Source organism: Lepus europaeus, chromosome 5 (assembly GCF_033115175.1).
Source record: "Lepus europaeus isolate LE1 chromosome 5, mLepTim1.pri, whole genome shotgun sequence".
Classification (NCBI taxonomy): domain Eukaryota; kingdom Metazoa; phylum Chordata; class Mammalia; order Lagomorpha; family Leporidae; genus Lepus; species Lepus europaeus.
Genome location: NC_084831.1, coordinates 123,412,396 through 123,434,999, shown reverse-complemented (window position 1 = coordinate 123,434,999; position 22,604 = coordinate 123,412,396). Strand labels below are relative to the sequence as shown.

Genomic DNA, 22,604 nt, shown 5'->3' with positions numbered 1-22,604 from the left:
CACATATAGAGCAAAGCAAATCTGTGGGATTAAGTTTTGCCATTAAAGCTAATACTGTAGCTCTTTTGAGAACAGAGATCTACATGGGAGGTTAGTACACAGTGACTCCTGTTGTTAATTTAACAATTAACACTCTTACATGTGACGTCAGTGATCACCCGAGGCTCTTGACATGAGCTGCCTAGGCCATGGAAGCCTTCTGAGTTCTGCAAACTCCATCAATATTCAGACAGGCCATAAGCAAAGTGGAAATTTTCTCCCCGCTCCGGAAAAAAGTACATCCTTTGACGACCACTCTTTTCCACTGGGGTCTCACCTAAGGACGTTCTCCAGGTAGGGACACTTTTTCCATGAGTGTCCTGGCTTTTCACACCTGAAATGCTCTTCTGGGCTTTCCAGTCAGACCGGAGTGCCTTTAGGGTTGATCTTGAAGTCACTGAGTGCTGCTTAAAGCCATTGCCACTCTATGAGTCTGTCGTACAGACTGCTTCCCATTTTGGAGCATTTACTCCTCTTTAATTTTACCACTATTAGTAATAAGCACTTAATCCCACCTATATAATTGCTTTAAAACTTAAGGTGTTAACATTACCATCTAGCCTAAAGGGGTTTGCAATCCCATAGCAAATTTTAAACTGTACCCTTAGAAGTAACTCCATAAGAATGATTGCAGAGTTATACAGCTTTACAGTCTCTCTGCAGGACCTGAGAAAATAAAAACAGACACAGCTCTTCACGAGCTTAATTATTCTTAAGCATTTTACATGGATACATTGTATTAGCTATAATCCCTTAATCCGATCTAGTTGAAAGGTCTCCCAATTATTAAGTATAGATCTTTCAGGGAGTCTCCAAAAGAGCAGATGTAGAACTGCCCATAGTTAAATTACTTTGTAACCAAGCACTAGGAACCAGCCAAGTGGATGAGCATCTAGGCCAGGAAGCCTGGAGCACATGGCCCGAAGGCCATGTGCCCTGGAGATGTAGGGCTACATCCTGGCAAGAGGCCAGGGAAGAAGAGCCGGGAACTGGTTTATTTCACTATGTATAATGGTTTATAGTTTTAATAAAATAATGATACTTCTCACCCTACCCTCTCACTTCCTAATTCCCACTCCTCCATCCCTCTTTCATCTTGTTTTTCTTTTAATTTTTACAATGACTTATAACCACAAGCTTATCCTTCCTGTAAATGAATAATTTAACAAGTAGTAAGAAGAAAAACCACTGTTCCTCAAGAGTATAGACAAAGGCTATAAACAATAATCAAATCACAAAATGTCAATTTTGCTCATATACATTCACTTTTGTATTCTGTAAATGAGTTACCACAAACCAGAGGAAACATACAATAATAAAGGTATAGGGAGTAATCTTTATTGTTATTGTAGCTATGGAAGTCATAGTGTGGCTCTAGGTTGTACCCGTGGCTCATTCTAGACAGTGAGTTTCCTTTTACGCTGGTCCCATGCCATGTTCCAAGGAAGAAACTGGAATGAAGAGCTACTCAAGTGTTGATATCAAGTCTTGCTGGTGCCATGACTGTACCTGGCACATAGACTCTCAGCCTGTATACAAATAGGGAGCAAAAAGCTACTGTTTTTCACATGTTGGTTGGAGCTGGAATTGTGACATCAGTGCTGGCTCTAAAAACAGGATGGTCACAGACTCATAACCACCAAGCAATTCCAGAGCTCCAAGAGTAGCACTTGTGTTTTGTGCAGGAGGCAGATCCTACAGACATTATCTGAGAGTGACTGGATTTGTAGGAATGATCTTGGCTCTGTAACAGGCAACAAGCTGTGTCTAGGGCTGGGTTGGGTGCAGAAACCTGAGACTCAAGTCACAAGTGAGCAGAAGCTTCAATACACATGGCAATTTCTATTATAGGGGCAGGAGCCCTGAACCACATGAGCACAGAAACTCTGGACCAGACACACCAGCAAGAAAGTGTGATGTGATGCATTGGAGTGGTGTAAAGATGCCAATTCCATATTCCTAGTTGGAAGGGTACAAAAGAACCAAACCAGAACCTCCAGAAACTATACTGGGTGGGACTAGACAATTCTAGCAGCTGTTCGAGGGAGTCACAGAAGTCAAGAGTAATACCCAGGATGAGCACAGTGCAGCCATTCTGGCTACGGTGAGTGGGAAGGACCAGAGGAAATCATCCTTGAGTTAAGTCTGAAGCCCTTTTCTGTGCCATGGGGAGCAGACTGGCTCACTGTTCACAGAGTACATGATCCCAGTGATTTACCCAGACAAATGTGTGCAACATCCAGAATGCAGGCACACTCCCTATTGCACATTCAGACTCTAATGCAAGAGCCATCCCTAATGTGCAGAGAGCTCTGAGCCTCTGCATTCAGACTGGGTAGGTGCACAGAAACCCTGGCTAACATCCCATGTACACAGGTACTGGCCACAGCAATTTAAGTTGTGAGGGAATGGGAGGATTTTTGGAGAGGAATGACCTCTAATCTTAGGGTTGGGTCTCCCTACTGCCAGTGTCATAGAGGCTAGGTATCCCAACTGCCGTTCTCACACTGTCTTCTAAGGAGCAGAGCACTGTGTGGCTTGGGGCTGGTGTTGCCCTGCTCTACTGGACACACTTGGATATGTGGGGCTCAGTCTGCCTTGCTAGAATACAGGAATGTTCTTAGGGCCCCTAGGAAGAAAATGGCAAGGTGTTCCATCTCCTAACACAGTATGTATTGTGCCAGTGACTCCTTTGCCACACTGCCATAGACAGTGCTCTGAGGGTTTGGGGAATAGACAGTGTGAGTTCCTTCTTTGAAGCAAAAATGCCAAGAATTTTCCAGGGAGCTGTACTTTCTGAATTGGTGATGTATGGTGACTTGATTCCTCTCTAGCTAATATGACCCACATCAGAGAATCCTACTATTGGGTCTTCTGTGGCTACTTGCTCATGCTTTTCCCTGCACCAGGGAATTCCCCTGACCAAGGGACTGGGACTTCAGATACCACAGGTTTGATTTCGTTCCTCTATACTACTATGTCTTTCAGCGGTGTCTGTGTGTTGCCACAGTTCCATTGTAATTATAACATCTAAAAATTCCCCAATATTATTACAAGTCTCAACTGAATTATACATTTTACATATGTAAAAATTAACATGGGTGGTACAACAACAAGTTTTAATGCCACAGAATCATATGGTTAAAATGGTAAAAATTGTAAATGTTATGTATACCTTACCACAATAAACGATTAAAAAATAAAAAATATTTTATTTATATAGGTCAGTTTTTGAAACATGTCTAGAGAGATAGCTAGATAAATGTGTTTTAGGCATAAAATATATTAAAACATTTGAAATCTTATATGAAAGAATATGTTGATAACACAATAATAAAATACATATTTATTTTAATTTTTGATAATTTTGTCTTTTTATTTTAAAGAATTTCAAATAATCTAGTGGTCTATAATAAAAGCTCCAAGAACACACATATATCGAATGGTTTGTAACATTTTTCATAGTCACTTCACATGTAAATTTTATGTATTTATAAGTATATACATATAATTCATACATTTAAGCTACAGAGGGATATACTAATGTCAAACAGTGAAAACCATGATACAGATAATGAAAAGAGGGAAGAAGGATAAACTGGTAATTAAGGGGCATAAATCATTGATGACACTTATAAATGACAACATAAAGATAATGTGAAACCCATACATCATTTTATACACACACACACACACACACAAACACTTACTGATGGGCAAACATATGAGAAAAAACATGTGGGGCTGATGTTGTGGCATAGCATGTTCATGCATTGGAAGAATCAATATCATCAAAACATAAAAAAAAAATGCTCAGGATCACTAGCCATCAGGGAAATGCAAATCAAAACCATGATGAGGTTTTACCTCACCCCGTTAGAATGGCTTTCATACAGAAATCAACAAATAACAAATGCTGGTGAGGGTTTGAGAAAAAGGTACCCTAATCCACTGTTGGTAGGAATGCAAGCTGGTAAAGCCACTAGGGAAGACATTATGAAGAGATCTCTGAAATTTGAATATAGACCTATCAGAGTCATCTGTACCCCCACGTTTATTGCAGCTCAGTTCACAATAGCTAAGACATGGAATCAACCCAAATATCTGTCAATCAAAGACTGGATAAAGAAATTATGATATACACACCATGGAATATTACACAGCATTTAAAAAATGAAATCTGGTCATTTGTAGCAAAATGGATAATCTGGAAAACACCATACTTAGTGAAACAAACCAGTCCCAAAGGGACAAATACTATATATTCTCTCTGACCCAGGATAACTAGTAGAGTACCTAAAAGGAAATCTGTAGAAGTGAAATTGACACTTTGAGAAGTAAAGACTCTGAACATCCCTTGTCTTGAATGTTAAGAAACAGTTTTCTTTTCATTTTTTTACTCTTATAATTTGGTGAACTTTTTGTTTAATGATTAAAGATAATCATTTATATATAAAGGTAATTGAAAATCCTAGTAAAAAATAAGAGTGGGAATAAGAGAGGGAGGGGGAAGAGGGTTGGGAATGTGGGTGGGAAGGTGGGCACATTGGGAAGAGTGCATGAAGTTTGTAACTGCAAAGCTGTATAATTCTTTTTACATGCCTACAGACTTAATTCTAAGGGTACAGTTTAAAAACTTGCCATGGGACCCCAAATCATCTTAAGCCTGATGGTAAAAATAGCATTTTAACTGTTAAAATGATCATATGGATAGTATTAAGTATTAAAATGATCATATAGATAGGATTAAGTGTTAAAGTGATCATATAAATAGGATTAAGTGTTCAATACTAATAATAGAATTTATAAAGGAGCATGGGCTCCCATATGGGAAGCAGTATACACAGCAGACTCATAGAATGACAATCACTTTAAGTAGCACTCTGATCTCAGAATCAGCCTTTAACGCGTTCTGATCTGGCTAAAAAGCCCACAGGAGCATTTCAGGCATGGAAAGCCAAGACACTGTGGCAAAAATTTTCCTACATAAAGGACCTCTATGGGAGAGACCCCAGTGGAAAGAAGTGGACATCAAAGAAGGATGCACTTTTCTCTATAGAGAAAAGAATCCCAACTTTGCTGATGGTCTTGTCTAAATGCTGACCAAGTCTGTGGATTCAAAAGGCTTCAATAGTCTAGGCAGCTCATGTCAAGAGCCCCAGGTGATCACTGAGGTCATACAAAAGAGTTTTGATTGTCAAATTAATAAAAGGAATAACTGTGCACTAACACCCCATGCAGGTCCTCAGCTCTGAAAGAGTTATATTAGGATAGTTAGCAATAAAACTTGTTTTCAAAGATTTATTCCATTTTAGTGTATAGGTGGAGGATATACTTATGTCTCATTGCTTATTTTCTTAGGTGTTTCTTTAATTAACGGCCAAACTTGATCCCAAAGACTTACTTTCTCCTAATGTATTAAGTGAAGGATATTATTTTGTCTCATAAGCTACAGTTATGTCTAAGTGCTCCCAAAAGATGTTTCTCTCTTGGGTGCTTCTTTAAAGTTAATTAAGTTTCTCAAAAGAAAAAAAAAGTGAAATTAACTTGGAGATGAAATGACTTTGAGCAGCCCTATCTTGACTGTTGAGAAATAGTTTCTTTTTTTATTCATATTTTTCTTTTACTCTTTTTTCTTTTATCATATAAATTGATGAACTCTTTAATTACTATAGATTCAATCCTCTGTGCATAGAGTTAATTAAAAATAGATCTTAGTATAAAATAAGACTGAGAATAGGAGAAGGAGGAAGAAGAGGGGTGGGAGGGAGGGCATGATGAGAAGAATCACTATATTCCTAAAATTGTACTTAAGAAACACATGAAGTTTATATTCATTAAGTAAAATTTGAAAAAAGAGACTATTATAACTGACAATAGAAGTCAGCAAAGTTGTAGCATAACTTTGTAGCATGTCCACAAACAAAAGTCAATAGTATTATTATACTCAAACAATGACCTGGCTGAGAAAGATCTTGTGAGACCACTCTCATTCACAATAGTTACAAAAATGTAAATACTTTGTAAATATCTTGGCATAAATTTAACTGAGAATACAAAAAATTTCTACAATGAAATTTACAAAAAATCAATGAAAGAATATGCTAATATGTTGAAGTCTTAGCCCAAAATGAGATTGTTTTGTGGCCACTAAGAAAGTAATTAAAGTTAAATGATGTCACTTTGGTGGGTCCCTAATCTAAGAGGATTGGTGTCCTTATAAGAAGAGACACCAAATTACTCTTCTTTCTCTCTCCCCCTCCCTGTATTTCTATTTATATCTCTAACTCTAAATACAACTACAAGAAAAGGCCATGTAAAAAAAAATCAAAAAGGCAGCTACTGGGGCAGCACTGTGGTTTAGCCACTAAAGCTTCCACCTGTGACATTGGCATCCCATATGAGTGTCAGTTCACATCCCAGTTTCTATGCTTCCAATCAAGCTCCCTGCTAATGGTCTGGAAAAAGCAGCCAAAGATGGCCTAGATGTCACCCACCCACACTGGAGACCTGGCTGAAGCTCCTGGCTCCTGCCTCCAGCCTGGCCCACTGCTGACCACTGTGGAAATTTGGGTGTGAACTAGTGAATGGAACATTTTCTCCCTGTCCCTGTCTCTTTCTCTCTCTCTGTAGTTCTGCTTTCAAATAAATAAATCTTTGAAAAGAAAGAAAGCAGCTATCTACACTACAAATAGAAAGCCCTAATCAGAAATTAAATCTTCCAGAACCTTTATCCTGAATCTTTTGCTTCCAGATCGGTGACAAAATAAATTCCAGTTTCTCAAGTCATGCAGTCTACTGTATGTTGTTGCATGAGCCCAAGAATAAAAATCCACTCACTTGATTGCAAATACTAAGCCCAACACCACCTTGCAAAGCTGTTCCTTGGAGAGTTGAGGCAGACCAAGGACAGAAACTCATGCTTCCGAGAACAACATTGCTCCAGGGGCAAAGTGTAGACAGAAGGTACCGAGAAAGACATGCCCAGTTTCTCACCTAGATTCACCCAGGAGATAATTGATTCCATTCCCCTAGGAAAGAAGGAGGGATAAGAAAAGAAATTGTGGCCGGCGCCGTGGCTTAACAGGCTAATCCTCTGCCTTGAGACGCCGGCACACTGGGTTCTAGTCCTGGTCGGGGCGCCGGATTCTGTCCCGGTTGCCCCTCTTCCAGGCCAGCTCTCTGCTATGGCCCAGGAGTGCAGTGGAGGATGGCCCAGGTCCTTGGGCCCTGAACCCACATGGGAGACTAGGAGAAGCGCCTGGCTCCTGGCTTTGGATCAGCGAGATGCGCTGGCCGCAGCGGCCATTGGAGGGTGAACCAACGGCAAAAAGGAATACCTTTCTCTCTGTCTCTCTCTCTCACTGTCCACTCTGCCTGTCAAAAAAAAAAAAAAGAAGAAGAAGAAGAAGAAAAAAAAAAAGAAAATAAATTGTTTAGGGGAACTTCCTCTGTGAAGTAGAAGAATAGATTACACAACCTCCACCACCTGCTTGGGAATGCCCATTCATCACCCAGAGAACTAGAGAAGTTCACCCACCTGTTGCTCCCCACAGTCACCAATACTCCTTCTCCATAGTCCTAAAATCTAGCTTTTCCTATCTAACCTCACAGATAGTTCTGCCTTTGTCTTATCTGACCTAGACTATTGCCACAATCATGAGCTGTGCTTCATAACCTCCATCATCTTTCTGTATTGAATTCTGTGCTTCAGAATTGCTACTTGAAGTGACAATCTGATTGTGTCAGTCTCATGCTTAAACTATTTCAAATGCTTTCATGACAAATAATCCAAATTCCTAAGCATATCAATCTGAGATGCACAGGCTGATGTATATCAATGCCTAGAAAGTGAGAGAAGGTGCTATGTATGAATAGAAACTGTCAGACTCTCTGTACTGATGAACACTTATAATTATGGATTCAAGAATCTGAACTTGTATGAAATGCAATGGGGAATGAAGGACATGGTAATACTGGCCTTTTAGACACAAAATATGCAAAAAGAATAGCTGGTGTGTGTGTGATCTCAGTTATCCAGGAGGAACCCCCACAGTCCTCCTGTGTCACCAGCTTCCCCAGACTTCCTCTTCCTGCCCATATTGCTGCTGAAGTCGTGGGTATCCTCAAGTGCAACTTTTTCTGGGTTCCCATCTAACACTCCCCTGAGAGAGAGCACGCTCTCCCCAGACCCTAATGGCAGATCACCACTCCAGAGTTTCACACTGTGCTACCATCCCTTTTCCACTAGCAGAATCCTCTTCCTCTGGCTGCTTCCCTACCAGACCTACCTCCCTGTCTCCCATAGCTATGTGCTTCATTCAGTGCCTTACATTTCACCTTCAGCTCTTCCTGGAGTTGCCCACTCCCCCTATCCCCCTATCTCTAGCCTGTGCCCTCGTCCCTGTGACATCTACCACAGTGGCAGGGTCCCGGCATCAGGGCTGAAATAAATTCCCAGATGGACGAGGTACTAGGAACAGCAGTGCTTCTCTGTGAAATATTGGACTGGAAGAATTTGCTGTCTTTAATGCTATTTCACCTTTAACATTCTTTGACTAGATCTAGGTTCCTATTCACTCCTGCTTACCTAGTCTTTCCCTTTCTTCTCCTGGTCCTTCTAATCATTTCTCACTTCTCCCTGTTCTCATGTTACTTCCTCTCATCTTTTGTCTGAGTTCCCTGGGTCTCCTATCTCATTTCTGATCCCTCCTAAACTCCCTATCTATTAATTATAAATGCTGCACAGTACCTTGGCCAAATTTTGAAGCCTAACATATGACCTTAGTGCTTCACCATCAGGTTGTGTGGGTAAATATATGAACTACACAGAACCCTTTTATTGCATTAGAAAGAAGGAAATAAACAAAGAAACAAAAATAAAAAATACAAATGACAGAATTATACTGGATAAGCTATAATCATAGAATTATTTATACCCATATATATTGAAATCACAAGACAGAAAAATCTGGGAAAGAAAGAGAGAGAAATTATGAACTAGAAAGGGAAGCCAACACTTGTGCTACCCAGAATATTGTCAAGAATTAGTTCCCAATGATGACAGGATCCACATGTGTCCTGAGGTAACCTTGAGACCACCTCCCTTGTTACTACTGAGTGAAAGTACAGTTTGAAAGAGTTCTGCTACACTCTTGATGAATTTAGTCTAACAACACCAAATAAAACCACTTACAGCTGGCTAGAAATATAATAAAAAAATCTCATGATTTTGCTTTTTTTTTTTTTTTGACTTAGCACATTTTCTTTATTCATTCACCTGTTTAAGGACACCATGTTTGAATCCATTCTTTGGCTATTATGAATACTGATGCTATTAACAAGGTGGTGCAGGTATCTCCGATGAAATGCATTTATGTGCTTTGGGTATATACCCTATAGTGGATTTGCTATATCATATGACAAATGTAATTCTAGATTTTAAGAAATGTGCACACTATTTTCCACAGTGGCTCCACTAATTTACATTCCCATCAAAAGTGTATAAAACTTCCCCTTTCTCTACATTCATGCCACCATTTTTTACTCTCTGTAATTGGATAATGGCAATTCTGAGAAGTGTAAGGTGACATTTCACTATGGTTTTGGTTTTCATTGCCCTGATGACTAGTGGTATTGAGCCCTTTTGTTCATATATTTGTTGACCATTTGTATTTCTTCTTTTGAGAACTGTCTATTGAAGTCCATTGCCTATTTTTCACTGGATTGGTTGGTTCATACTATTGAGTTACTTGAGTTGCTGATATGCTCTAAATATTAATCCTTTGTCAGGTAGCTTGAAATTAATTTTCCCATTCTGTTGGTTGTGTTTTCACTCTACTAATAGCTTCCATTGATATATAGAAACTTCTGAGATTGATATACTCTCATTTGGCTAGTTTTGCTTTTTCCTGTGCTTTGGGGTCTTGTCCAAGAATCCATCACCTACATGAATGTCTTGAATTATTTTCTCTACATTATCTTCCAGTAGCTTCATAGTCTCAGGTTTTAAATTTAGGTCTTTGGTCCATGTTGAGTTGACTTTTGTGTATGGTGAAGGGTAGGGATCTCATTTCATTCTTTTACAAATATACATCCAGTTTTTACCAGCAGCATTTATTGAAGAAATTATCCCTTCTCCAATAAATGATTTGGGCACGTTTGTTAAAAGTCAAAAGGACATGGATAAATTTATGGGCTCTCTAGACTGTTCCATTGATCCATATGTCAGTTTTTATGCAAGCAGCATGATGTTTCAATTACTGCAGCATTTTAGGATGCATTAAAGTCAAATATTGTGATCCCTCAATTTTGATTTTTGTTGGTGGTGCTGTTATTCAGCATAGCTTTGGCTATTCTGCATCTTTTGGGATTCCATATGAACTTGGAGATTTTTTTGCTAATTCTGTAGAGGATTTGTTATTTTTAGAGAGATTGCATTGAAACTGTGGATTGTTTTATGTCATATAAACCTTTTAATAATGTTAATTCTTCCAATCCATGAGCAAGGAATATCTTTCCATTTTTGTGTACTTGATAATTTCTGGCATCAGTGTTTTATAACTTTTATTGTAGAGATCTTTCACTTCTTTGGTTAAATTTATTCCTAAATATTTGATTTTTTTGTGGCTATAGTGAATGGGGTTTATTTCTTGATTCCTTTTTCAGTGAGTTCATCATTAGTGTATAAAAAGCTACTGTTTTTACATGTTGATTTTGTAACTTGCAATTTGCTGAATTGGTTTGCCACCAGCTTTAACAGCTTTTTGGTCAGGTGTTTAGGTTTTTCAAGCATAACATCATGTCATCTGCAAACATGAATACTTGGACCAACTACTCACAAATATGTCCCTAATCCATTCTTTGATGTAGGATTGGTCATAGATTCGGATAGATGAGTTGTAATTAGGCCAGCCAGCGTCTCTGCCTTAGAAAAAACCAAGTTGATATCTCTAGAAGATCCCTGGTGCTCCCCCAATGCTGTCACCTGTTGACAACAAAACATCAGATTCAAATCACAGCCTTGAGTAGACCTCCAAATGTCACAAGAAATTCCCTGTTGTCAATTTCAACCTATGTTATCAAATGATTAGATAAATAAGACTTAATTATTCAAATTAACACAAAGTTACTGCCCTGCATTTATAAGAAAATAAGGTGTCATTTATATGCGGCATATGACAGGGTACATAGCATAAAAATCTCTGTGGCTGCTCAAAATTGATGGAAGTTAGTTCAATGTAAACAATATTCCTGGGAGATTTGGAGTCTATTCATGCTTATAAATAACATAAAAAGTCTACCACTGAGTTTTCCAGAATTTCAGACAGGCACACACCTAGACCAAGTCCTACTGTTTGGCTTAGAGCTGCTTTTCCCAATTTTTACTGTCAGCTGACACAATCATCTTACTTTTAGCTGTTTAATAACAGATGGGCATATGAACCTTGTAAAATTTTTTGGTGAAAACTTTTCTGAGAACATTGTCTTTACATCAAATCATTTCCATAACACTAAATGAGAGAAATGTCCTTGTGGCCTCAGGACCAGGAATAGCTCTACTTCCAAACAAATTATTGTCTGTATCTTCTACACATAGGAATATGTAGCTCAGCCTCTTCTAACCATGTTATGATGCTAGTGACTCACAACCCAAGTTTAATCACTATAGCTGATTCATGACACTTGTTATTCATTAGTTTTATTCTTGGCTTCATCTTCCTTATTGGGCATATATATCCCTGGGTTCTATTTCTATGTCACTGCTGATATACTTTAATATTAAATGCATGTTTAAAGAAATTTTAAATTGCTTTTAGAATTAGATAGCTATTTTGAAATTATATCTGAGATACTAGAAGTTTTGTGGGCCTTAGGACATCAAATATTTTAAATGTTTTATTAACAATAATTATGTATATAGAGGTAAAAGTATACCATCTCAATGCATGTTTACAATGTGTATTCATTCAAGTTAATGATCATTTCCCCATTTTAGCATTAGTATATTATTGCAGGCTTAGAGCTCCTTTCTTCTCTTTGTTCATGAAACATGAACTTGGTTTTATGAACCATAGTTTTAAAATTTTTAAGTGCTAAAAAAGATGCTGAAGCTTTTCTAAATTCAAAGATTTATCTTATTTATTTTAAAGACAGAGTTAGAAAGAGAGAGCATTCTTCTATCCACTTCCTCTTTCCCCAAATGGCCACAATGACCAAGGCTAGGCAAGGCTGAAGCCAGGAGCCTGGAAATTCTTCTGGGTCCCCACACAGATGCAGGGGCCCAAGCATTTGGGTCATGTTCCACTGCTTTTCCCAGGCACATTAGCAGGGAGGTGCAGTAGAAGTGCAGCAGCCAGGACTAGAACTAGCACCCATATCAAGCCCAATAGCAAACTTGCATAAAACTTATAGCTGTGATCTCAGTTCTTCCTAAGAAGAAGTTATTGCTATTCAGATGAAGCTTTTGTTCCCTCAATGTGAACCCCTGTGGTTGAGTCTGCTTAAGAAATCAACAGGAATGAACAACAGGAGATCAGAGAGCGCAGCAATTATATTACCTGAGGTTGATAAGGCCCAGAACAGAGAAAGGCAGGAACAGTTTTCAGAGATTGTGTAGAGAATATCTTAGTATATAGTAAAGTTGGGAAACACAGGCTGAAGAAAGAAGCAAGATGGCTAAAGAATAGGATGATTCAGTGAGCATCTCCTCCAGAGACCACAAGGAGAACAGCTAACCACATGCCAAGTCACCATCACAAGAGTTAGAGAAGCCAGGTGTGAGACCACAGTGCCTCCTTTTAGTGTAATAATAAGAAACCCACAACAAAAAAAGTAGAAATGAAACAGTTGCCTGCAACAGACCTCCCCAGCTCCAAATGGGGTCAACATGAAGGAGATGCCTCCCACTTAGGGGGGAGAGAAGGAATTGAATCCAAGTACCTATCTCACTGTGTTAAAATTCTGTGTTAACAGAGCTAGGACACACCTCCAGACTGAATATATGAGTGCTATAGGACCAGAATATTTCTGCAAATGATCCCATGAATCCATTCAACAAATGGAAGAAGATTCCAGCCTCTACACAGTATTGCAAGAGAGGAAGCTTAGGATCTTACCTTGGAGCTCAGAGCTCAGACACTAAGCTAAGACCCAGTCCTGATAAAGCCCAAATTCCTCTAACCTTAGGCTAGTTCTCCAAGAAAGCAGCTGTAAACATGCTTAGTATCAGGCAAAGGGCTGTGCACTCATGAGAGGAATCATTCCTGTCCATCATTCAGGTGCTCCGGTGGACCTGGAAAGAATCTGGAACATCACAGAGTTCAGTGACTGAGGTCCAGATGTGACACAGATTGTTGCCAGGCTGGGTGCCCAGTGGCTCCCATAATCACTCTTCCTGAAATCTCATTAAGACATAAATGGAGTCATGGGACTGGGGCTTGCAACACAATGCTGGGCTGATAAAGCTTCACACTTGGAAGATCCTAATGATGCCTGACCCTACGCAAGTGCCTGTGGGCAGTCTCTAGACTTGCACCATATTAGGGGAGAACCTGCACCCTGCTGAGGACTTGTCTTGACATATATCACTGACAGCTTCACAAGGACCTGCACCGCCAAGACTGCACAGGGCCTAATGACTGTGAGAACCAGGTATGCCCCAAGTATTGCCTGCTTGGGCAGCTGAAGGGGTACCTCTATCTCCTCCTATAACTTTGGGTAGACAGAAAGAAACCACAGGATTGTTTTCGGATTCAATAACAAGCAGTAAATACCCAATAATCAGGGTATTCTAAAAGACATTCTCCTCAGGACAGTACCTATAGAAAGAGGAGCTGGACATGTTTCCATATCAAGTTGTTTTCTGTAGCCACAAACAAAAAGTCTAAAACCCCAGACAGAATCACCTATGACTGGATGGTAAGAATGGCATTGTGTACTACTCCAACTCAGAAGCAGACAAACTATAACAGAGTGGGCTTCAGTCTTACCCTTAGGCCACATGAGTCATGATGGACTGTGTCTTTCAGGTATAAATTAGAATCATGGCATCAGTGAACACAAGGCTAGTAGTGTGAGCTCATCTCTGTCTCAAGATGAGTCTTGTATGGGTGGATTATCCCTTTTCAGGCATTTCCCAGCTCTCTCTGAACAACAATACCAACTGTGGATTTAAGACAAATCTGAGCTTGGTGAATGCTATAGGACAGAAGTAGAAAAAGAAAAGTTAATGGTAGACCTAGAAGGAAAAAAATACCACTTTGGGGTGTTATCTGGCACAGAAATAGCAGATCTGTCAACAGATTCAGAGAAAATTTAAAGAAAATAAAACTGCTTCAAATTTCTGGAAGGACAGCCACAACGAAAGTCAGATTATTTTAATTAATCCTTCTTCCATACACAAATTATGTCTTACATCATTAAATATCAAGAGCAAGCATCTACGAATGTTCGAATGAAGTTTACAATGCTGGTGTTTTGAGGAAACTCAACAAAATTCAAGAGGACACAGAAATTATTTAATACTCTAACAGGGAGAATTTATATATTTATATATACATATACATATATATGTAATTAAAGAGAATAAATCCTTCAACTGGAAAGTACACAAAATTAAGTTACAAACATGATAGAGAGCAGACTCCAATATGGTGGTTGAGTAACACAATCTGTTGACAACCTCCCCATAGAGACATCAGTTCGAACAATATTCACGCACTAATCTACCTTCACAAGAGCTACAGAAATGCGTGATACCACAATCCCTCATTGTATTAGATTAATAAGAGAAGGTGCATTGAAGAAAACAGGAAGGAAAATGTTTGGAGCTCCAATCCTCCCTCAACTCTGGGGAAAGTAGTTTGGATAGGAAAATCTCCCATGTGGTGGCAGAAGAATCTGAATCACAGTAGCAGGCTTACCAAGAAAAAAATAAATCAAGTCAGAAAGAACTCCCCTGTACCTTGCCCGAGGCCTGTACCTGCAGAACAAGTATTTGGAGATTTCATAATCAGGCAGCCTCCACATTCCCACCCCAAAGAATCAGCAGCCAGAGTGGAGGAGGCAGGCTTGGGAGACTAGGTCCATGCCTTAGAGCTCAGAGCCTAGTGCACTTCCCTGAGACCCAGCACCTGATAAATCCCAAAGTCCTCTATTCCCAACCCAGTACTCACAGACTGAACTCAAGATGATCAATATATCAGACATATATCTGTACTCTGGTGAGATGCACTCAGTTTGGCCCATGTCACTGCCCATCTAAGGCAAGCCTGGAGTGCACCTCTGTGACATCACAATGTCTGATGGAGAATGTGGGCCTCAGACATGACCCAGGTTGTTACAAAGCTGGGTGCCTTGGACTGCATTTATCATCTTCTCAGAGAATCATGACCTCACTTAAAGAACAAAATACAATGCCATAAAACAGTCACCTAGGAACTAATATTTTGAAGCTCTCAGATGAATATTTCAAAACGTTTTAAGGAAATTGATAGAACTTCAAGAGAATACAGAGAAATGATTTAATATCCTAACAGAGAAAATGGATAGAGAGATGGAAATAATAAAATCAAACAGATTCATTCAATTTAAAACTACATTAAATGATACTAAAAATATGTTGGAAGGCATCAATAATAGAAAAAATCAAAGAAAGAACTTGAAGAGAGGCTATTTGAAAGTACACAGCTGAAAAAGAAAAAAAGAAAAGAACCAGTAGGATTGAACAAAGCTAACAAGAACTTTGAGATAGCATGAAGAGAAAATATCTGCATTATTAGGATTCAAAGGGACTTGAAAATGCCAAATGAGTACAAAATACATTCAAAGAGATAATAACAAAAGAATTCCAAAATCTGGAGAAAGAAATGCCTATCTAGGTACAGGAACATACAACTTTATCAGAGTCAACCCAGCCAAGTTTACCCAAGGAATTTTTATAATAAAGCTATTCAAAATTAAAAACAGAAGATTCTCTTGGGGCCAGTGCTGTGGCCAGTAGGTTAACGCCCTGGCCTGAGGTGCCATCATCCCATATGGGCTCCGATATGAGACCTGTCTGCTCCATTTCTGATCCGGCTCTCTGCTGTGGCCTGGGAAAGCAGTGGAAGATAGCCCAAGTGCTTGGGCCCCTGCACTCATGTGGGAGACCCAGAGGAGGCTCCTGGCTCCTGGCTTCAGATTGGTGCAGCTCAGCCCGTTGCTACCAGTTGGGGAGTGAACCATCAGTTGGAGGACTCCTCTCTCTCTCTGCCTCTCCCTCTCTGCCGCTCCTCTCTATGTGTAACTCTGACTTTCAAATAAATAAATAAATCTTTAAAAAAAATAGAGGATTCTCAAATTGGCAAGCAAAAGAGAGCAAATAACACAAAAATAAGTCCCAATTATCCAGAATGCAGACTTCTCAGTAGAAACTTTATGGGCACAGAATGAGCGGAAGAAAATTTTCAAAACACCTAAGAGAAAAAACCACCAGCCAAGAATACCACACTCAGCAAAGACATCCTTCACATAAGACAGAAATAAAGGCTTTCCCAGAAAAGCTATAAGAAAAGAAAAGCTGAGGGAATTTTTCACCTTTAGAAACAACTTACAAGAAATGCTAAATGGAGACATTTAAACTGAAAGATAAAGATGAAAGCAAGTAACAGAAAATATCAGAACATAGAAAACTCACAGCTAAGAGTAAGAAAAAAACACATGCAGAGTGTTCTAATATTGTAAACATATGACATAAACCATTCATACCTTAAGTTCAAAGATGAAAAAATTAACATTTCGTAATTTTCATCATAGAGATGTTTCACCATCCCAGTTTAATTTATTTTTTAAATTTTTATAGCTGTTGTGAATAAGATAGGTCTTAGAAGTTCTTTCCCAGCTATGGCATTGTCCGTGTATAAAACAGCTACTGAGTTTTGTGTGCTAATTTCATATCCTACCACTTTACCAAACTCTTTTATGAATTCCAACAATTGCTTAATGGAGTCTTTTGGTTCCCTCATATAGAGAATCATGTCATCTGCAAATAGGGATAGTTTGACTTCTTCCTTTCCAATCTGTATCTATTTTTTTTGTTTGTTTTTTATTTCATAAATGTGAATTTACAAAGTGCAACTTTTGTATTGTTGTGGCTTCCCCTCCCCAACCTCCCTCCCTCCCGTGGCCCTCCCTTCTCTCTCTCCCTCTCCCATCCTGCCCTTTATCGAGTTTCATTTTCTATTACCTTCATATATTGAAGATCAACTTAGTATATACTAAGCAAGGATTTCAACAGGCTGCATTCACACAACCGCACAAGGTATAGGGTTGTATCTCTTTGATTTCTTTTTCTTGCCTAATGGCTCTGACTAAAACTTTGGAATAGCAGTCATAAAAATGGGCATCCTGGTCTGGTTCTAGATCTTAATGGAAATGCTTCCAAATTTTCCCCACTCAATAAGATGCTGGCTGTGAGTTAGTCATAAATTACCTTGATTGTGTTGAGGAATGTTCCTTCTATATCCAATTTGCTTAAGTTTTTCATCATGAAAGGATGTTGTATTTTGTCAAATGATTTCTCTGTGTCTATTGGTTTTTACTCTTCAGTTTGTTAGTGTGATGTGTCACCTTTACTAATTTGCAAATGTTGAACCATCATTGCACACCAGGGTAAATCCCACTTGGTCCAAGTGAATGATCTTTCTGATGTGTTCTTGGACATATTTAGTTAGTATTTTGTTGAGGATTTTTGCATCTGTGTTTATCAAGAACACTGGTCTATAGTTGTCTTTCTCTGTTGTATCTTTTTTCTGGTTTAGGAATTAAGGTTATTCTGGCCTCATAGGAGTTTGGGAGGATTCACTCTCTTTCAATTGTTTTGAATAGCTTGAGAAGAATTGGAATTAGTTATTCTTTAAAACTCTGATAGAATTCAGCCAATGTTTAAGAAATAACAAATCTCAGGGCGAGAGAAGGAAGAAAATGAAAATAAAGAAGGATGCTGCAACCAAGAATGAAACCCTGGCAAGATCCCTGGTACCACATATATCAGATACAATGATTTAAGTTACCAGGAAGGGAAGAAAAACATATATTGATTGTCTGAGATAATAAAGGAAATTATTTTTTATGCTACTGAGAAATCAAGAGGTTATTCATATTCTGGTACAGTTTATTCTGAACTCTTCTCTGGATCTACTGTCTCTGCCTTCTTGCCCTGATCATTTCTTCCACAATTTTACTTTCCTGAGGCTAAGAAATTTACTTCAGGCCCCATCTTGTATCATCCGTGAAGGCTTCTCATTCCCTTACCATCAAATACAAGAATTAGATTTCATGTAAATTGACCCAGCCCAGAACAGATGCATATCCCTGAACCATTACTCTAGTGAAGGGCAAGTGGTATTGACATGATGATTTGTATTAATTGTGGATTACCTATCCATCATTAAGCACATAACACTGTTAATAATGAATTCCCATGATTACCTTAGACCTACAGCTCTGGGTGCAGTTAACTAACCAAAAACATTTTTACTTTTTCCTTGTGTATCTTTAATCTGTTAAATCTTAAGTCATCTTTATTTTGACTGCAACATCTGGATCAATGACTATTCTGTGCATTTGGGTCGGTGGATGAAAATCTGACTTGATTGGAACCAAAATATTTGTTCCAAGTATAAAGACTGCAGTGATCACACTGCTTGCTCTCCCTCATCCCATACTTCTCACCTCTTGTTCTCTCATCACAACTTCATTTTCCCAATTTTCCTTTTGTGTAGCTGCTACCACCTGTGCTGTTGTCTCTGGATACTGCTCTTGTCCTGGGCCCCCTTTTTCTAGTTCTGTAAATAAATTAGGGCCAAGTCACTTTCCCCAAATGTAACTCAAATAAATTCCTGTACTAAAAAATTAAGAAAGACACAATAAACCATGAAAACAATAAACTGTAGAATCAAAGTTAGGCAAAATTTCCAAGTCCACAATATGGCATTGATCTTGGTATTCATCCTGCCCTACTTCAGTCTCAATATGTTCCAAAGAAGTATTTATATAATTAGTTTATGAATCTTAAAATAAATGAAGTCTGGCCATAATTCTCTTGACTCACTTTATCATTTAAGGTGGGCTACGGTTTAGGTATTTATTTGCGTGCCCCCTAGGGAACCACCCCCCCCCCCCAGCAAAAAGCTTGATTCCAGAGTTTCATTTTTTAAATTAATTAATTAATAATTTGAAAGTCAGAGTTACAGAGAAGGAGAGGCAGAGAGAGAGAGAGAGAAAGAGGGAGAGAGAGAGAGAGAGAATCTTCCATTTACTTATTCACTCCCCAAAAGGCCACACTGGCCGGAGCTGGGCTGATCCAAAGCCAGGAGCCAGGAGCTTCTTCCAGGCCTCCCAGCTGCTTCAATTCCAATCAGGCTCCAGGCTAATGGAAGATGGCCCAACTGTTTGGGCCCCTGCCATGTATGTGGGAGACCCGGATGGGGCTCCTGGCTCTAGGCTTCAGCCTGGCCCGATGCTTGCTATTGCAGACATCTCCTGAGTGAACTAGCAGGTGGAAGATCTGCCTCATCATCTCTCCATTTCTCTATGTAACTCTGAATTCTGTCTGTCTGTCTCTCCATCACTCTACTTAACTCTGACTTCCAAAATAAATAAATAAATCTTTTTGAATAATGTGTTTCTACTCAGAAACTCAGAGAACAGACTGTATAGCTAGGAAGGTGTATATTCCTTGGCCAAGTGAGAAGTCTTTTAAGAAGAGGAACTTCAAATGTCCCAACAACTATAGAGAAATCAGGGGAAAAGACTACAAAGTTGGCTTACATTCAATACAAATTTTTATTGAGAAAACATGACATGTAGACAAGATACCTCACCAGTGACACCTGTGTTGCAAAGATACATACTTTGCTCTCAGGGAGATGCTAGATTCAAGGGCAAAATGATCTAAATAATGTAATAAAGGATAGGGAGTAAAGAATAAACCTAGTACAGTACAGTGGGGGTGTGGCAGTTCAGACCAGAGTGAGACTGACTACTGCCGGTGAATCAGGGAAGGCTTTTGAGAAGTGACATTTGATTTAAATGAACTCACTAACCCATTAATGACTAAACACATGATTGTTAGGACCCCATTCTATTCAGAGTAAAAATGCAAATTTTGAAAGCCCAGAATCCAGGTCAAAACTACAAATCTATTTTATTTAATTTTATTTTTATAATTTCTCTAAAGGGAACAGATTTTATGTATTTCATATATGCATTTTAAGAGCATAATGAGACTTCCCACCCTACCCTCCCTCACTCACTTTTTTCCACTTTCTCCTCATTCCTTTCTTATCTTTCTTTTATTATATATAGTGACACACTTTCAATTTTCTTTATAATAAGGTACAAAAATGTACCGTATTTGAGAACTACAATCTTGTGAAGTTATATTTAGCTTATACTGACAACTGATCACTAAGCAGAAATAAATGAAAACAACCTAGGTTTCACAAGAGAAGCAGAGTGGACGTCATCAGCAGGTCGTGTTCAGGTGAACGCCAAGCCCATGTTCCTGGGTTCTCACTGCAAGAGGAGATTCTCACTGCACGGAGCCCCACGGTGTGTCCTGAAAGAACCATTGAAAAGAGAGATGGAAGCCACTCTGCACAGGGTGGAGGCGAGAACTACGAGAAAGAGGCAGAGAGCCAGGAACAGATGGAGAACTGAGGAGAAATAAACACAAAGATGGGAAGACAAAGATGGGAGGAAAGATGGAGAGATGAAAACAGAACTCACCAGCGCTTCCTAAACCAAAATACAAGAGCTGTCAGCACAGCCAGGAGCACCACCACTGCCAAGAGGATGAATCCCATGGAGCTGCGGTGCTCTGTGGATGTGGATGGACAATGCTGTTGACAACCCATCCCCTCTCTTGTCCCATCTACTCCTGCTTTATGCATTCCCCTGAGATTCCTGTGTCAGCTGAGAGGTCACCTCCACAATTTTCCTTCTTTCCATCTCTGCTCTCACTCCCCTTTAGAGATGGACCCTTCATCTAATACCCAATATCCCCCTGGATCTAAAGGTCCCTCATTTTCTCTTTTATTCCTCAAATTAACTTTCTTTCTTCCTTCTGGGTTCAGAGTCACTGAAGTCTAAATTTTCAGCTGCCTCTCCTGCACTGCCTGATGACTGCCTCCTCCCCTTTCCAGCCTGGACCCTGGGTCTTTCTCACCCCAGTAAAGCATCATTTCCTGGCCTTCTAGGCTGCTGTGTTTCACCCGACAAGACAGCTCATCCGCTTCTCCAGCCACCACTTCCAGGGTCACTCGGAGATACCAGGTGCCATCAGCATGGGGCAGGACACCACCACGCCGAGTGCCCAGCTGCTCCTTGTCCCCACGCATCCACATCACTTGTATAGGTTTTGGGTAGAAGCCAGAGACATGACACACCAGCTGCAGGCGGCCAGGCCCAGGGCTGGGGCCACTGGAGAGCCAGGCCTTGGGTCTTACTGTAGAAGACAGAAAAAAATGTTCAGAAAAGAAAGCTAACACATGAATGGCTTCATATTTCCACTGACTTTAGAAAGACACATCTCTCCCCTTTTTGAGTTGCTTCTTATTATCCTAAATTTGCAAGGGCTGTTTGGAAAGTGTGATTATATCAGGAAGTAATTAATACTTGGAGAGAAGGTGGAGGACTGACCTTGGCGCTGGATGTCTGCTTTCCCCGCCTCAAGTAAGCTGAAGAGGAAGCGTGGGCAGGTGACGGTGAGGAGCCTGTGCACTGTTTCCTTGAGGCCTCCGAATAGATTGAGTAGTCTGCAGATGTGCTGGGCCCTGCTTCCACCCTGAGGAGACGGCACCCAAGAATTGTTCTGGAGGCTCAGGAGATCTGACCCTTGATAGGCTTTCCTCAGGAAGCCTTCTGTGACCTCCCCAGAGTGCAGGGCACAGCCCACAGCCATCTGCAAGACAAAGGGATCTGGGGCAGAGGAGTTAGGAGTTAGAGAAAAGTCAGAAGGAAAACAAGGAGATGGAATGAGTAGCAGCAAAAGAACTGGTGGCAGAAGAGAGAATTTTGAGCAGTGTGAGGGAATGAAACACAGTTTGTGTTCATCAGAGGTGTGGAGAAGTGGCAACTGTTGGGAACTGGCGGGTGAAGAAGACATGAATCGCTTGATGAGGGACAGAAACTACTCAAAGAAGGTGCTATGAATGGTATGGACAATACAAGCTAAGTGTGAGATTTGAGATTAAAACAATCGACAGTGAATGGAATGCAGTGGGTTAAAAATTTATGTATAGACAAAGAAGGATGAATAGAATGGTTACTGGGGAGAAACCACACTTAAGGAGTCAAAGAATCTGGTTAGACGTCAGTGCCAGGACAGACACAGATGCCTGTAAGGGAAGGTAATAAAGCAGAATCCTGTAACAAGAGAGCCGTCCATAGGTAGCAAAAATACTTGAACTCTAAGAATCAGGGTGTGACTTAACAGCCCTTGCTCAACAATGTTTGATTGCTATTTTACGCTGTGGAGAGTGGGGTAAGAATTGGAAGAGAGTGAAGCCGATTTCCTAGAA

At 39.8% G+C, this 22,604-nt stretch overlaps 1 protein-coding gene across 1 annotated transcript in view; it reads right to left on the bottom strand.

The window, feature by feature from the left end:
- LOC133759219 (T-cell surface glycoprotein CD1a-like) overlaps positions 1-22,604 on the bottom strand; it is a 40,948-nt gene that overhangs the window by 17,614 nt on the left and 730 nt on the right. The window contains exons 3-5 of the mRNA XM_062190166.1: positions 21,724-22,002; positions 21,251-21,529; positions 20,812-20,902 (exon numbers count right to left, since the gene is read on the bottom strand). Of these exons, the coding sequence (XP_062046150.1) occupies positions 20,812-20,902; positions 21,251-21,529; positions 21,724-22,002 (649 nt within the window). The remainder of the gene's footprint in view (positions 1-20,811; positions 20,903-21,250; positions 21,530-21,723; positions 22,003-22,604) is intronic.